At 37.7% G+C, this 18,272-nt stretch overlaps 2 protein-coding genes across 3 annotated transcripts; one reads left to right on the forward strand and one right to left on the reverse strand.

Moving 5' to 3' along the window:
* The first annotated feature begins 5,473 nt into the window (after window positions 1-5,473).
* On the forward strand, window positions 5,474-11,934 carry LOC107702905 (ADP/ATP translocase 2-like). 2 transcript variants are annotated; one of them, XM_016505342.1, is made up of 4 exons: window positions 5,474-5,522; window positions 8,598-9,084; window positions 10,819-10,959; window positions 11,777-11,934. In XM_016505342.1, the coding sequence occupies exons 1-4, from the start codon at window positions 5,499-5,501 to the stop codon at window positions 11,932-11,934; spliced, it is 810 nt and encodes a 269-aa protein (XP_016360828.1). In that variant the 5' UTR covers window positions 5,474-5,498. The 2 variants fall into 2 exon arrangements, with proteins under 2 accessions (XP_016360828.1, XP_016360826.1); XM_016505340.1 differs by lacking the exon at window positions 5,474-5,522 and adding an exon at window positions 6,304-6,414.
* A 1,964-nt stretch (window positions 11,935-13,898) lies between these two features.
* Window positions 13,899-16,915, reverse strand: LOC107702906 (putative defense protein 3). Its single transcript, XM_016505343.1, has 5 exons — window positions 16,632-16,915; window positions 16,104-16,216; window positions 14,706-14,815; window positions 14,478-14,536; window positions 13,899-14,180 (listed from the first exon to the last, which is right to left on the reverse strand). Exons 1-5 carry the CDS (start codon window positions 16,822-16,824, stop codon window positions 14,068-14,070), a joined length of 588 nt encoding a protein of 195 aa, XP_016360829.1. The 5' UTR covers window positions 16,825-16,915; the 3' UTR covers window positions 13,899-14,067.
* Window positions 16,916-18,272: the final 1,357 nt, after the last annotated feature.

The following is an 18,272-nucleotide window of genomic DNA, read 5'->3' on the forward strand; positions in this document are numbered from 1 at the left end:
GTTTTTTATATTTAAAGAATTTGCCACTGATGATTCAAACGCGAGTTTTGAGCAGTGTAGAGTAGGGCTTGTAGTTTGTTGTTTCTCCGATCACAAATGCAGTCATGGTTTTATGTTTACGCGGCGATACGCAACGCAATGCTTAAAAAGACAGTATAAGTCATTATAATCAGTAATTATGTCCCCACTGGATGCAACAAATGCCTCATTTGTAATGGGTTTTATTGGTGTTGTCTCATCGCTCCGGAACACGGCATCACAGTATGGTAAGCGGTCGCAAAGTACGCTTGAGGTATCCGGCCAATCACAATGCACTGGATAGCTGGCCAATCAGAGCACACCTCGCTTTTCAGACCGATGAGCTTTGTAAAAATCGTCGCGTTTCAGAAAGGCGGGGCATAGAGGAGAAACAATAATGTACAGTATGTGGAAAATAATGTGTTTTTTGAACCTTAAACCGCATAAACACATTGCATTACACCAAATACACAACATAATGTTCTTTTTAGCAGCATCATATGACCCCTTTAAATATACTGTAGGTATACCAAATGACATTTCTGAATGTTTGGTTATGCCACCAAAACAAAAACTAGGAACAAAGAAAAGCAGTTTTAATCTTACAAAATGACTAAATATGTGCATTCCTTGGCAATAATTTACCCTGCATTGTAGTCTCCATAATTACTTCAGTTAGTGCTAATGGTAGTAACTGTAATAACATCAGATATGATAAAAGAAAACATTGCAGTACAATAGAAGTGTAAATATTGACTCTATACAGTGCAATGCTTATCTCTAAGAATGTCATGTTATTTGGAGGTGTCTGCCAGGTTCCTGCTGCATTTGAGTCTGATCTAAGAAGCATGTTACTATAGCCTGGACCAGGGGTCTCCAACCCTGCTCCCGGAGAGCTACCATACTGCAGATTTCAGCTTCAACCCTAATCAAACACACCTGAACCAGCTAATCAAGGTGTTCAGGGCTACTTAATTACAGACAGGTGTGTTGAAGCAGGGTTGGAACTTAAATCTGCAGGATGGTAACTTTCCAGGAGCTGGGTTGGAGATCCCTGATGTGGACCTTTGATTACAACTGACAAAAACAAATGAACAAACATTTTCAATCAGAGATGCGATCACCCTTTTATCCCCATTTCAGGTATTTGTGATATACATGCCTAAGAGAATTAAACAGTAGTAACCCCATCACTCTTGCTTTATCCAAATTTTCCCCTACCTGTGATGGGTTTGCCAGTCTGAAAAATTGTGCTTTTCCCCCATGCCTCCGCATCATATCCACACTGTCACAGGACTCAGAGGCAGATACAGAGAATGAACTCAAATGCGACATTTATTGAACGATTTGATGAATGGCAGGAATGCATGTGAGTAAACATAAGAACAGTGAAACCAAGGAATGCACTCATGGACTGTACACTGACCTGTCATCCAGGAGCAAAGAAGGAGGTTGACCTTCAGTCACACCAGATTCTGAGAAGGAAGAAGACAGAGGGATGGTGAGACTTGAGGAGTGAGACAAATTTGTGTTTACTATTGTCATTTTGCATTATTGACACTATTTTCCTAATTAATGCTGTTCAGTTGCTTTGACACAATCTGTATTGTTAAAAGCGCTATATAAATAAAGGTGACTTGACTTGACTTGACATGGAATGTGGGAGAATTACAGTAGTGAATTACAGTAGTATTTCATAGCATTTAACTGTCTTTAAATGGTGAATGGCCAACGTAGCAGGGACTCAACTTGCAACAGGGCAGCCGGGGGTAGATTTCCTGGATGGAGAGCCAGATCTTCTGCCCAGGATGGTAATTAGGTGTTTTTGCTCCCATGACATCAGCCTGAAATCTCCTTACTGCCTTTTGCAGGTGGACATGAGCTGAGTTCCAGACCCTCTCGCTGTCTTGGAACCAGTGGCCCTGGAACCTTCAATGGCTCTCCTGACCAGGGATACAGGTGTGTTTGGAAGCTGAATATACACTGGAAAGAGGGTCAAAAGGGTGGTTGGCTGATGGAGGGAGTTCTGGGTGAACTCGGCCCAAGGGAGGAATCGTTCCAGCTGTGCTGTTAATGACAGTATGTCCGCTGGAAGCATCCTATCTCCTGAATCTTCCACTTCGTCTGCCCTTCTGACTAAGGATGACAGACTTACTGACACACCTTTGAGGGAGAAAGAAGTTTCACTAGACCCGGGACATTAATGGGAGGCCATAATTCTGGAAGGAATTATAAGGAACAGTGCTTTGCAGCAGTGGGGAAGGCCCTTCATCAGCACTAGTCGACAAACCTTAGAGAAACAACCAGGGATGGCGAAGAATGGACAGACGAAGGAGCTTTCCAGCTGGACGTTGGCAGGGGAGATTTGGAGATTGATGCAGTTGGGATGTCCTTGGATGAAATAGGTCAGTGGAGGCAAGAGAGGGCATCAGTCTTGACATTTTTGGATCCTGGACGATAGGAGATAATGAAATTGAAGTAGTTGAAGAATGCCCCCCAGGCCTGGCAGGGGTTCAGATGTTGAGTCTCACTCAGGTATTCGAGGTTGTGATGATCAGTGACAACGAGGATGGGATGATGTGTTTCTGGGGGCTCTGTAGTTGAAGTAAGGTTTCAAGCCTCCTTTTTGGCCATAAACAAGAAACCTGAAACAGCAAAGGGCACAGAGGGGTGAATGTATCTCAGGTTCAACGCCTCCTCAAAATACTTTCTCCATAGCTTTCTGCTCTGAAAGTGTCAAAGGCTAAATCCGTCCTCTGGGTAATGGTAACCTGGCAGAAGATCAGTGGCACATTCCCATGGTTGGTGAGGAGGAAGTTGTGACTCACACTTGAAGCTGAAGACATCCTGCAATGGTTGGGATTCTAAGGGGCTGTCAATTTGGGACTCAGAGTGTGTGCTCTAGATGGAGATAGCTTGGCTTTGAATTACTTCTGGACCACCACGTGAATTGGTACTTGGATGGTTTGGAAGATGGAGGCATTGTTGGAAGCAAGTTTTTCACCATGCTAGCAGAGGTGAGTAGTCAAGTCAAGTGAAGTCACCTTTACTTGTATAGCGCTTCATACAATACTGATTGTGTCAAAGCAGCTTTACAGTGTCAAGCAGGAAAATAGTTTGTCAATAATGCAAGAGGACGATAACAAAGAGTCATTTTTCCAACTAAAGTCAGTTCATTGATGATTCAGTGATGCCATCATCCAGTTCAGCTCTCTTCCAATAATGTCTGTTCAATCAGTCAAGCGTCCCCAACTAAGCAAGCCAAAGGTGACAGTGGCAAGGAACCAAAACTCCATCGGTGACAGAAATGGAGAAAAAAAACCTTGGGAGAAACCAGGCTCAGTCGGGGGGGGGCAGTTCTCTGGCCAGATGAAACCAGCATGGCGTGGTTTAATTCCAGGCTGCAACACAGGTGCACAGGTGAGTGGTGTTGAAGCCACAGACGCCCCAGGATGATGTCAGCAGTGGGGCATTCCAGAACCAGTAAAGACATGAGCGTGGTGGAGCAGGGGATCAAGCAGAGGTGGAGCTGGTGGCAGAGGTGTTCAAAGATGACGTTCCCTGCCAACCCAGACACGAGAAGGGCTTTGACTAAGACAGAGATGTGGGAACTGGTTACTGTCATCATGGTATGCAGGGGAGATTGATTCACAGCAAGAGAATGAACATGACTCACTGGCAGATGAGGTCTCACAGGAACATTTGGAAAGGATATGCCATCATCTCTCCAGTAAAGACAGAGGGGGTTTTGGAGACTTATGTTGTCATTTGGTGAGGATTTATCTGAATGAGTCTGCTTGCATGGGTTCAATATCTGCTTCTGGAGGGTTGGACAGTGTGTCTGGCCTATGGGGCTTGCAAGGTAGGATGGTCATGAAGGTAGGACATCATCCAATGGGATACCCTGATGGAGAGCTGGATGAAACACTCAAGACCTATGGTGTTGTGAGGCCGAGAGATGCAGTTGAAGAGATGGTTCAAGGCTCAGTTGATAGGCTGTGAGGAGGGCCAGTTCGAAACTGCAGAGCATAATCCAAGATGGCTTGTTTTCCCTGGTGTAGTCGGTAGAGTTATTTGTTTACAGAGTCACGCACGGGATGTCCAAGGACTTCACGGAAATGAGCAAAGAAAGCATCTAAGGACTGGGTAAAAGGATGAGATGGAATAGTGAGTGCTCAATGAAGTTGGTATACCAATTCCTTAATTGGATCCAGAGCACTACTGGATGATAATCCCATAGAGTTCACTGGTCTTCTGTTATGGGACTCAGAAGCAGTGACAGAAGATGAACTCAAATGTGGGGTTTATTTAAATGGTTTGATGAATGACAGGAATGCAGGTGAGTGAACAGTGAAAAGAAGGAATGCACTTATCTCAGAGAGTAAGTCTTTCTTTATAGATGTAGATGGGAACACATGGAAACCACAGAGAGAGAGCTGACACAGAGATCGACAATAGAGAGAACTGGCAATGGAGATGATAAATAGAGATAATGCTGGAGAACTGTTACGTGCCAGGAGTTTTGTTTTTGTAGTTCCCTCCTCCTTTCCTTTGTTATTCGTTCTCTGCTGTCCTTCTAAATGTAGGATTTACGATTGGCTGGATGAACTGCCGGATTTGAACCAATCATGGACCGTGACCTGTGATTTAAGCTGCTCCAGTGACAGGAAGAGGAGGAGATTGGAGACTTTGAGTCTTTTGTGTTGGCGAGCTTTGCTCTTGTGTTTTGTTGACACTCTACGCTTTTCAGCATGGTTCGCTTGTTTGTTTAGGTTGTTATTGAGTTTACATCCTACCTAAGCTATGCTCCAACAAACCCAGAGGGAAGTAAAGGGAGGGTACGTCATGTGACATACATATCGCACCCACATAGATTTTCTACTGTTAGACACATTAGGTAAGAAGCTTGTGCCACCCGATGTATGGTTTTGATAGTGAGTGTAGTTCTAACTAGGGCGTGTGTTACGTCGAAGACTTTTCCTTTTTTGGTTTGTTTTCCAGTTAGTTTAGAGGGTTGGGTTCAGTTAGCGTCTGTTTGGTTTTGTTATTTTCTTTGATTTAGCACCGCTTGTGTTCCTTCCCTGTTGTGGTTTGTATCATTTATTTCTGTATAATTTGTATATAATTGTATTTATTTTGGTGATTTGGTTATTCTCATTGGTACACAATTGTAAATAAAGAGAACCACGTTTGCAACTTCAGTCGTTGTCTGTCTGTTGCTCCGCAGCAGTTGATCTCGGGGAAAATTACGGTATAGGCTATCTTTATTATGTTTGCTCTATTCCATACCCTGAATCGCTAGGGGGCGTAACATCATTTTGGGGGCTCGTCTGGGATCCTTCTCGGTATCGAGCAGGTCCTGGTTATCAGGATAGCTCTATTCCATACCCCGAATCGCTAGGGGGCGTAACAATAACATATTGTGGAGATCAACAATGGAGATAAAGCTGGAGAACAGATGATGGAGAACAACAAGGAGAATGTCCGGGCAAGTAAATCCACAGGTAAGGAAAATGGGTGTCTGACAGTCTTTGTGGGTAACATCAATAAGACGAGACCAAAAATAAGTGTGAGTGCAAGGTATAAGTGCAGTCTTTGATGATTAGATTAATGAGATCCAGGTTTGTGTAATTAGAATGCAAGGGAGAGTGAGCAGAGTGTGTTGGGAGAGGGGGAGTCTGGTGAGAATGTGACACACACAAGCTGAAGTTGGTGCTCCTGTTGGATAGGACAAAGTAGATGTCAAAACTTATAGTATGATAATTCCAAAAAATACAGTATCCATCATTCCTGATCTCGACAAAGCAACAAAGACATCCTATGTTTTCCTTGCCAGACCTGCTGCACTCAATTCCTGTTGAGAAAAAGGAAGATTGGCTATCTCATTTTGAACTTGTGAAAACTATTTTGAGTCACTTTTTAATTGCTTACCTACACCTTGGACCACATCCACAGCCTACTCTAGTTTGTAATTGATCTGCTGGATCAGCTTTCACTCCAAGCAGTTTCAAACACCATCTGTGTCTGTCAGCCATTCCCATGTGTGCTTGAGCTCCCAATGATGTTGGTTGACTAGCTGGTCTAACTGGTTTTTCCAGGAAGGCAGTGCAACTGAATATCTCAGACACCTAATATTTCAGAACAGAGATCGGATTTCCTCTTCTTTAAAGTACAGATGAGCCAGTAACAAAAGAACAGACTTCCCACTGTATCTCGCAATCAGGGCCTTAGAAAAGTAATTGAACATCTATAAATGCAGTCAATAGCTAGTAGCATCACGCAACAATGAGCGAGACTGCTATTTTATACACCAAGAACTTTTTGGCTGGTGGAATCGCAGCTGCGATCTCTGAGACTGCTGTTGCGCCCATAGAAAGAGTCAAGCTGCTCCTTCAGGTATGCTTTACAACAAACTTGTATAGATTACTCTTTGCATGTGTAACCTGCATTGCATTGTAAATTAGGTATGAATTAATTAATCTTTTTCACACATTTGTCCATCTTGGTTAATTAATAAATATACTCTTGTCCATTGTTAGATCATGTTCTTAATTCTTAGTTCTTAATATGTAATGCTACATAACTTTATCTTACAATAAAAATTAATTGAACCAATTATGATTCTTAACGCACCGGGTGCATAACTGTTGCTATAGAAACGAATGCATCTTTCACAAGCATCTGATTCACAAATAAACCACACACTCTTATTTTAGTGTTGTTGTTGATATTTCAGCAAACCGTTAGCTTCACATGTTACAACAAACTTGTATAGATTACTCTTTGCATGTGTAACCTGCATTGCATTGTAAATTAGGTATGAATTAATTAATCTTTTTCACACATTTGTCCATCTTGGTTAATTAATAAATATACTCTTGTCCATTGTTAGATCATGTTCTTAATTCTTAGTTCTTAATATGTAATGCTACATAACTTTATCTTACAATAAAAATTAATTGGACCAATTATGATTCTTAATTAACGCACCGGGTGCATAACTGTTGCTATAGAAACGAATGCATCTTTCACAAGCATCTGATTCACAAATAAACCACACACTCTTATTTTAGTGTTGTTGTTGATATTTCAGCAAACCGTTAGCTTCACATGTTCAGTTAAAGAGCATTAAGTTAAAGCAAATGTTATCATTCAACATGCCTATGTATTTTGGACACTGCATTGAATGAGCGGGGTATTCTAGTTTAATTCAGCTGCTCATGGTAATGTCGATAATATGACCCCTTTCAGGGGTGGCCAAAATTACACTTTAATATTAGTCATATCTATAGAAATGTATCTTCATATTATAATATCCACAAATATATCTTAATACAAGTACACACAAGGCTATTTCTAACCCCAACCCACACCTTGCATAATGATGGCATCACACAACAAAAGAGATTATAATCAAAATGATTTTTTTCAACTTGCAGTTTCCATTGATGTAAGGTTATTTGCAAGGTTAGGTTTAGATTTAACATGGGCAGTGGATACATGATATTTAAAGTAACTATATTCAAGGCTAATGAATATAAAACAAATCTAAAAGGTCATAATTTACATTATCAATTTAATTTTCTAATTGTGTTTTCAAGTCTTTTCTTTGAAACTTTTATTTTATTCATTTATTTATTTTTAGTTCAATCTCTATAAGGTCTTTAAAATATAATCAAGAACGACCCATTGCAAATTTTGAGCAGCATTTTTGCAGCCTTGAAGGGCACTGTGAAAAGGGGACACCACACGATGGGTTGTTTCAAACGAAAATATGCAACTTAACCAGACATGGTCTTATTATGACTTAACCCCTTACTTGTGCATGCAATGCCCTTCCTCAAGACCGTTGTGAGATATATATGAGAAATAATTTAATTTAACAGTCTATGATCGAGTATGTGACCCAGGGTGGAGTCTGTAATTTGGCTAGAATGTGGAAGAGTTTGAGCTGTTTTGTTGTGATATATTACACACATTTTTGTCATGCATGAAACATATTTAATGTAGTTTAATAGGCAATAAATGTTTAATACTAAATATGTTAAGTAAATATAACTACAAATGTATAGTGTCTCAAGGTTCTATGGGATTATAGCTGTCTAAATCTACTTGAACGTTTGAACATGTGTAGGCATGTATGAAAGTTGTAATTGCTAATGTTAAACTAGTTATTTCTTTTATTCTGGTTAGTGATCAACTTGACCTAATTGTCAATAGTTGTAATCAAGGCTGTGGCAAGGAGAATCTATTTGCAGGGCAGCCCTAATAGCCTCATGGAGGGTTGCAACCAAGACCACCACTGCCACTGAAAATATTGTGACCTTTAGTCTATATCTGTTGACTTTCCATTTGTATACTAAAGCTGACAAAGGTATAGCAGATATAAGCATTTTGTCTCTCTTCTGGAAAAGTGGACCAATACATGTTTTGAAGGGATATTGAAATATTTTGTGTTGACTGACAACTTGGTGTCTTACAACTGGTGACACAAAGGTCATTGCAATAAATTTGAAAGGGTTGCGTTCAGTGATGTTTTATACATTAATTGTTTGTGAAATTGTGCCCTTTTCTTACAGGTCCAGCATGCCAGCAAGCAAATCACAGCAGACAAACAATACAAAGGTATTGTAGACTGTGTAGTACGTATTCCCAAGGAGCAGGGCTTCCTGTCCTTCTGGAGAGGCAACTTGGCCAATGTCATTAGGTACTTCCCAACACAAGCTCTCAACTTCGCTTTCAAGGATAAGTATAAGAAGATTTTCCTGGATGGCGTGGACAAGCGCACCCAGTTTTGGAGGTACTTCGCTGGGAACCTCGCCTCTGGTGGTGCTGCTGGAGCCACGTCTCTGTGCTTGGTTTACCCCCTTGACTTTGCCAGAACCCGTTTGTCTGCTGATGTCGGAAAGGCTGGTGCAGAGAGAGAATTCACAGGCCTTGGAAACTGTTTAGTAAAGATCTTCAAGTCTGATGGTCTAAAAGGCTTGTATCAGGGCTTCAACGTGTCTATGCAAGGCATCATCATCTACAGGGCGGCTTACTTTGGCATCTATGACACCGCAAAAGGTGAGTTAGACATAAGGCAGATTGCCCCTTGAGGGCCATGACTAGTATATGCTAACATCAGGGGCTGAGGTAGGGTTACACAATAATTGTTAAACTGAAAATCACAATTATATTGATCACAAGTTATCACAAATGTGACCCTGGACCACAAAACCAGTCATAAGTGTCAATTTTTCGAAATTGAGATTTATACGTCATCTGAAAGCTGAATAAATAAGCTTTCCAATGATGTATGGTTTGTTAGTATAGGATAATATTTGGCCGAGATACAACTATTCTGGAAAATCTGGAATCTGAGGGTGCAAAAAAATCTAAATATTGAGAAAATCATCTTTAAAGTTGTTCAAATGAAGTTCTTAGCAATGCATATTACTAATCAAAAATTAAGTTTTGGTATATTTACGGTAGGAAATTTACTAAATATCTTAATCGAACATGATATTTACTTAATATCCTAATGATTTTTGGCCTAAAAGAAAAATGTATAATTTTGACCCATACAATGCATTTTTGGTGTTTGCTATATAATATACCCCAGTGACTTAAGACTGCTTTTGTGCTCCAGGGTCACAAATGTTTTAATTTGAGTAATATTGATTTACATTTCATTAGAATTATTGCACTTTCACTTGCATACTTACGTTTATTTTATCTCACAAAAAAACAAACAAACAAACAAAAAACATCAATAACCAACTGGACAATATTGCAGATTTCATTGAGAGATTCAATTTTCCATATTAAATTCATAATATTTACCAGTGTTGGGCTGAATTGCATTAATCCTCTTGAAGGAGTATTTAAAATTCACATTAAATGCACATTAAATCCAAAATGGCCAGCTTCCTGTTGGGCAGTGCTAATGACTAATTGACTAAGTATGACTACTTTAAAAAGTTGTCAAGCTTGTTAAGAAACAGGGTTTGAAAATCAGTCATGGTTGGTAATGCAAATCAAATCCTATTCAAAATCAACTCACTAGCCACTTTGGTGGGTTATGATTTATCAGTTCTGTCCTCTAACCAGGAGCCTCCAACTTTAACAAAACAAAGTCTATGCCTATGCCTAACACAGTGGTTCTCAAACTTTTTTACCTATAAAAAATTCTGCTGCTTAAAATAATAATCCTCCTTATGAAAAACAAGCACTTTCAGTGCTTTGTGCCTTAATAAGAATAGTAATCCTTAGGAAAACAAGGGCCCTTCACACTTTGAGTGCTTGGGTCCCGACAGCTCTATGCTAAATGACTTTAAAACTTTTAAATGACTAAATGGCCATATTTTGCAACTTTTCTTCCTGTCAGTTCGACAGGTCACATGGGTGCCACTACAAAGTTGCCCAGCTCTCTTTGATTATTTACACTTTTTACTTATAGTGATGTTAATGTAGTACATTTACATATGCATCCCAACTTAAATTCAGCAGCTTACTGTCAAATGTGCATGTCATGAGACAAAATATGCAATAATATTGTGAGTAACTGCACTTACTGTATTTGTAAAATAAAATAGTAATATTGTGATTGTTATTAGTTTCTGTACTCCCACCTCCCAATATATGTATCATTTCTAACAGCAATCTTGAGTCCTGAAAGAAGCATATAATTAAGTTGTACCACTTAAAATATGAAAGCTCCAACATGCAACATGTAAAATTTAGCTTATCTGTCTTGTTTTAGCAAAAAATATAATGTTTATAATTTTGGTATTTCATTGAAATATCTTTGTTTTACAGGCATGCTACCTGACCCAAAGAACACTCATATTGTGGTGAGCTGGATGATTGCTCAGTCAGTCACTGCCGTCGCTGGTGTTGCATCGTATCCCTTCGACACAGTACGTCGTCGTATGATGATGCAGTCTGGGCGTAAAGGAGGTGATGTCCAACCCCTGTTTCCTCCCATGTTCCATACAAAATTATTAGGCCTTTTGATGTTTGGTTGTGTTCAGTCTTAATATGATGTTAAAGCAATAGTTCACCTGCAAATTAAAATTGGATGAAAATGAGTTTCTTCACGGGAACAGATTTGTAGAAATGTAGCATTGCATCAGTGTCTCAGCAATGGATGCTCTGCAGTGAATGGGTGCCGTCAGAATGAGCCCAAACAGCTGATAAAAACATCACAAGTAATTCACACCGCTCCAGTCCATCAGTTAATGACTTGAGAAGCCAAAAGCTGTGTTTGTAATACATTCATCATGATGTTTTTTTTTTACTTTAAACCATAATATAGTTTTTCCCAACGAAAAAGTCATCTAGTCTGAATCAGTAGGGAAATATGCAGATCAAACACCGTTTACCAGCGAAAACAGTCAGTTCCAAACAAATATGTTGGTGGATTTCGATTTGAGAGGATGGACAGGGGATGAACTTTTTCACTATTACCGTTATTATGGTTTATGGACTCATATTTTAACTGATGGACTGGAGTGGTGTGTATTACTTGTGGATTATTGTGATGTTTTTATCATCTGTTTGGACTCTCATTCTGACGGCACCCATTCACTGCAGAGCATCCATTGATGAGACACTGATGCAATGCTATATTTCTACAAACCTGATGAAGAAACAAACTCATCCTAATCTTGGATGGCCTTAGGGTGAGTAATTTATTTATTTTTTTTAGCAAATTTTAATTTTTGGATGAACTATTCCTTTAAGTGTTTAATTATTATTATTTTATTTTTTTTAGCTGACATAATGTACAGTGGCACCATTGACTGCTGGAGGAAGATTGCACGTGATGAGGGTGGCAAGGCCTTCTTCAAGGGTACTTTGTCCAATGTGCTCAGAGGCATGGGTGGAGCCTTCGTCCTGGTTCTGTATGACGAGCTCAAGAAGATCATTTAAATACTTTATAGAATTCACTATATGAAGAAAACACCTGTGTATTAAGTGAATAGTCTCTTGCTTTACTTGTGAAGCCTGACTAGTGTTGTACAAGTACTTAAATATATGTTATATAAAAGATAATATATGCACTTTTTAATTTTTATTGATTTATTTATTTTTATGTTTCTTCTCTTCCCTGACTTATCACTGGTACTTATTGGATTACTGTAAACCACAATGTGCTTAGCTGTACCATGCATTGAATGAACCGGAAGTAATTACAGCTGCAGGCTTTTTTTTTTTTTTTCTTTATTTGATTTAGGATACATGAAGCTAAGATGTATTTATTTACATTTACATTTAGTCATTTAGCAGATTTTTATTTAATTTGTTTAAATAAAAAATATATTTTTTTTAATTAAATTTAATTTTTTATTAAATTGTATTTATTTATAATGATGTTTTTGTCAATTTTACTTCCAAACCTAAGCTAAAATTGAATTGAACTGAATTTCATTTCAAACACAAATCTTTGATTTCTGTCAGTACATTTTTCCCCCATTATTGTGTTAGGGTGATTTGTTATATAAGAACAGTCCAAAATATTATGATTATCACTGAAAAACAACAACAATAATTGGAAACAGTTTTCCATTGTGTGTTACGTTTTATTACTGGTTGTCGCTATCAAACATATCATTGCTCTGTATTTACTGAGCTGTCACCTCTGGACACACAAAGGTGTTCACATTGGTTATAATGGTATTCTGTTTATAATGTGACTGTTCTTTGTGTTTCATCAAAAATGAAGAAAGCCTTTAACTCTGGTTAAAGTTTAGTACTAATACTTTTGAGAGAACTTGCTGAATTAAACATGCAACATAGTGATGTAATGCAGCATATTATTGTTTGAAAGGTTTCACATGCTTTGAAAAAATAGGCAGTATTTACTTTGTAGAAAGCAGTTTTTCAGTTTAGCACATTATGGTAATGCAGCATTGAAGTAATGAATGCATTTTTCTGCATCTTGAATAAGAGTTTTCGGTAACACTTTAAGGACCAATTCTCGCTATTAATTAGTCGCTTATTAGCATGCATATTACTAGCATATTGACTGTTTTTGGCACTTATAAAGCACATAATAATGCCTTATTCTGCATGGCCATGTTTTAGATCCCTTAATCCTACACATACCTAAACTTAACAACTAACTTACTGACTATTAATAAGCAGCAAATTATGAGTCTGTTCTTCTTAGTTAATAGTGAATATGTGTTCCCTATTCTAAAGTGTTACCGAGATGGCTTATTTGAACCATTTATGTATGTGCTACACTGAAATCTAATATCGTGTTAATATTAATTATTATTATTTTGGTAACACTTTATTTTAAGGATCAATTTTCACTATTAACTAGCATGCATATTAGCATATTTGCTGTTTATTAGGACTTATAAAGCACATATTAATGCCATATTCTGCATGACCATATTTTAGATCCCTTAATACACCCCATACCTGAACTTAACTACCTTACTATTAATAAGCAGCAAATTAGGAGTTTATTGAGGCAAAAGTCATAGTTCATATTTAGTTAATAGTGAGAATTGGACCTTAAAATAAGTCTGACCATTATGCATAATAATAATAATAATAATAATAATAATAATAATAATAATCACCCAGTGGGCCTTAGTAAAGAAGCTGCAAAAATATTGCCTGTGTGACTGTGTCCCAAACACTCCTTTTGTCTAGTTCATTTGCATATGCTCCCCTTGGTCTCATTCTTAAATTAAAGTTGTTTCCATTTAAATCACTAGCTCATGTCCATTTACTTATTCACTTGAGAAACTGTTGTGCAATCAGCAGGATAATGTTCACCAGAGTAGCCTAACAAAATTAGAATTTATATGGGATAATGCACATACAAAAATAAATACACAACGAACAAACCCAAATCACAAAAGAACATCATGGTGCATTATATTTATTTATTTTGTTTCATCTTATTTATTTTTTTTTAAACACCCATGCAAGTATCAGCTAAACATGAGTCAGGCAAATAACATTGTGTGCCTAAATGTGTAATGCTGATTAAATATTTAATAAGGAGTAGCTGACCTAATATAATTCAATCAGTCTGGACCATTCTTAAGCAAGTAGAAATTGAAAATTTGCCAGCAGAACAACAGGAATGATCAGGACAGGCGTGGCAGTCCTTTCAGCTCTATTGTGTACATCAAGTGATGTTCCTCCTCCTTCACCTGATAATTAAGAGACAAAAGTCAAATTATTTAATCAGTGTTTAAATTTCTATCAATTTCAAATAAGGAAATTTTTCCTTATTTGTACAAATGTCATTACAACTTCACAGCCTTTTAATATATATATATATATATGTGTGTGTGTGTGTGTGTGTGTCCCTGCAGTTTATTTATTCAGCTTTCAGATGATGCATAAATCTCAATTTTGAAAAATGTACACTTATGACTAGTTTTGTGGTCTAGGGTCACATATACAGTATAAAACAAAAGGGATTCCAGATTTCCATATTTACTCACTTGAAGTCGAGGACGTCACTTGCACCCAGAACACAGTGCGCTGCTGGGCTACAGTCGCCCTAAGGATGAAGTGGACAAATATTGAAGTGTTTTAATAATTTCTCTGGATTACTTGGGAGAAAAACCTTCTAATCTGTAATGCACAACAGTATTAGCATACAAATGACTCTTTTGCACAAACTAGCAGTCATGTGGTATCAATTTGAGATGGTGTTTGTTCACTCTTACACGAAGACGATGTTTTTCGCTGTAGCTGGTGGAATCCAGGTGTAGACGGTGGAGTTGTTTTTTATGTTGGTGTTGGCATGGGTGATGGCACCTTGCTGGTTTCCTGAACACTAGGGAACACAAGTGTATGACCCTCAAGATAGGTTTCCATCCAAAGATGCGAATTTAACTTAACTGGAATATCGCATGAAACATTTGCGAATAAAGCACCGTTTCCATCCAACGAGTCAAAGAGAACAAAACCGGCACTTCCTGATAAACTGGCACTAAATATCTCTAAGAAAACTAGGAGAAGCCACTGAATATAATAATTTTCATTTGTAATAAATGACTTTTTTATTCGTCAATAAATGACGAAACACGATAAATGCGGTCATTGCTTTTAGAGGTGGATGCTGCTGTTTGGGAACGCAGTCATGTGAGACAGTAATTATACAGAAATACTTTGATGACAGACTTTGCTCAGGCCTTTCAGAACGACCAAAACAACATATAGACACATGACTTTTTCAATGCGCATGGTGGAATTTATTCAGTAAATGTGTCGCAGTTTATGCGCATTTTTTCTTATCGGATAAAGATAAGAAATCCTTATCCTACTCAGTTGTGAGCATAGGTTTTTTTATGCGCATTTTTAGAATTTATGCGCATCTTGGCGTTTCCATCCAGCGGTTTTTTATGCGATAATCCAAAATGCGCATAAAAATAGGTGGATGGAAACATACAGTGACTACAGTTACCAAATTTATAATGCCTGTGATTTACTAACAGGTGTACCAGTGACATATTTCTGAATGTTTTGTTACACCACCAAAACAAAAACAAGGAATGGAAAAAAAGGCATTTTAATCTAAAAAATGCTGGGTTAAATACAACCCAGTGCTGGGGTTTGTCCCTATATTACCCAGCACTGGGTTGTATTTAATCCAGCATTTTTTAGAGTGTATATATCAAATTTTTAGTTTCATTTTCATGGACTTTTTAGTTTTTCTCATCACTTTCCTGTTTCCTTTGTTCTAGTTCTAGGCTCATTTTACCTGCTACACTCAAAGTAAATCAACACACACACTCTCTGCTCAATATTGACAACTTTTTTTTTTTTTTACTAAATAAAGGCTTTAAATAATGTTGTTGCATATTCTTATAACTATCCCAAATGACATTGTCCCTATTTTACCCAGCACTGGGTTGTATTTAACCCAGCATTTTTTAGAGTGTACAAAATGACTAGATATGTGTAGTCCCAAAGAAGAATTCACTATGCATCGCAGTTTCATAATTAATCTAATGTTTCTAAATTATAAAAAGGGGTTCTGTATCATTTAAATAATATCTGATCTTATTATTTCAGATATAAATATTGCAGTAAAATAGAAGCATAATAGTCCAAAGTCTCACCTCTAAGAACTTTGTGTTATCTGGAGGTGTCTGCCAGGATCCTATTGCTTTTGAGTCAGATCCAGAGCGAGCCTCAAGGAGCACGCCTCTATAGTCAGGACCTTTGATTACAACTGACAAACAACAAGAGAACAAGCGTTACAACAAGTGATACAATTATCCTCATTTTAGGCACTTGTGATATACATGCATTAAATTAAATGGCTAAATAGTTGTTATAAATGCAGTTAAAATATTCCCCGAATTTGGCCTGAATGTCACAAACCTAATGGTGTCTAAAAACAAGGATAAACATAACACACACAAAAAAGTAATCTCCAAGTTTTGTTTCCTAATAGATATATTAGATATAAGGGGATTTTCCTTGGCATGCAATTATGAATTACACTCAGTTTAGCAAGAATTCGGTAAGCTTTGGATTCAGACATGCACATCTTGGAAAAAAGAATGTAGAACTGCATGAATTAATTTACTAAAAGTCTCTTCTAAAACTGTAGTGACCCCATCCAAATGAGCTTTATCCTCTACCTGTGATGGGGTTGCCAGTCTGGAAGGCTGTGCTGCTTGGATGGATGGTGTATGGAGCAGGGTTTGGCTGGGGCTGTACCCCTTCATGCCTCGGCATCATATCCACACAAGCTGAAGCTGGTGCCCCGCTCGGAAAGCACAGAACCGATGTAAAAACTTGTAGTATGACAATCCCACAAAACACAGCATCCATGATTCCTGAAACAGGCCAGCTTATGTGCAATCGTACAATGCAACAAACTAACTTACACACACATTCCCAGATCTCGCAGTGGACAAGCGACTTTTGAGAGGCGCATCTGCTGAGTCACAATTGCATAAAAAATGGGAATTTCATGCCAACACGCTACACTGCCCCTCCCCTGCATAAAGTATTCACGTGGTGTCAGGTGAGACTGTCTTCAAAAAGAGAAACAAACTTTAGTTCCAGGAATCTGTCATTGATCTGGACAAAGAAACAAAGACCTCCTCTGTCGGGAAGGAAATGAGCGGAGCATAGAAAATGTCAATTTTCTTCGCCCAACGTATGCTCTATCCTACTGTTATAATGTTTGGATGGTGGCATATAAGATCGGGTGTTTGGTAAACAGTCTTTTTTGCTTTGTGCAATGCCATTTATAAAATATTAAACCCCGAAACTTATGTTAAAGGCTTTTTAATCAGAAAACGCACACAAACCTAGAGTGGAGTGAATGTGATTCGTTGAGGTGTTCACACAAGTGTAGTTCATGTTTTCTTCATGTTGATCATCATTTAAACCTTAAACTGTGAGACGAGAAAGCTATGCTGAGTTTTGATTTGTTTCTGTGATTCGCTCCAAGAACCAAGACAGCTAAAAAGGCATCCTGCTTTTCTTGATGCTACAAATTAAAGCACAGTATTTTATTTTATTGAGCATAGGTCTTGTTAATGATTTTCAGTTTTAAATCAGTTTTTCAAAAGCTGAAGAATATATCAGGTATGGTATTTGGGTTTAAAAGCACCTCTGCTTTTGGGACTAAAGGTACAATAGTTGATATGATACTAGCTGGCTAACTTGACATGACATGGTTAGACTCAGATGGTCAATATAAGTTATTAAATTTGGTTTCCAACGTAAGAGATAACTACCATATGTATAATGAAATCATTATATTTAAAATATAATATTAACCATATCATATAATAAATACAGTGGGTACGGAAAGTATTCAGACCCCCTTAAATTTTTCACTCTTTGTTATATTGCAGCCATTTGCTAAAATCATTTAAGTTAAATTTTTTTCCTCATTAATGTACACACAGCACCCCATATTGACAGAAAAACACAGAATTGTTGACATTTTTGCAGATTTATTAAAAAAGAAAAACTGAAATATCACATGGTCCTAGAATACTTTCCGTACCCACTGTATATTGTCACTACTGCCATATTATAGGATCTCCATCAAGCAGTTTAAGCAGCTTTCAGAATGTTTTAATGTAAATTTTGTATTTTTTAAAATGAACATTGCAATGAAGCGATAGCTTATTGAACAAAGTAAATTATCAAAACGTGATAATCGGGGTAAAAGGCCCACATCTCACCTCATACGTTAACATGATTTTTAAACAAACCATCATATTATTGACTTCTTTTCCCACAAAATATACAGCATGGGA

This window comes from Sinocyclocheilus anshuiensis, unplaced genomic scaffold, assembly GCF_001515605.1.
Source record: "Sinocyclocheilus anshuiensis isolate Anshui unplaced genomic scaffold, SAMN03320099.WGS_v1.1 scaffold238, whole genome shotgun sequence".
Taxonomy (NCBI): Eukaryota; Metazoa; Chordata; class Actinopteri; order Cypriniformes; family Cyprinidae; genus Sinocyclocheilus; species Sinocyclocheilus anshuiensis.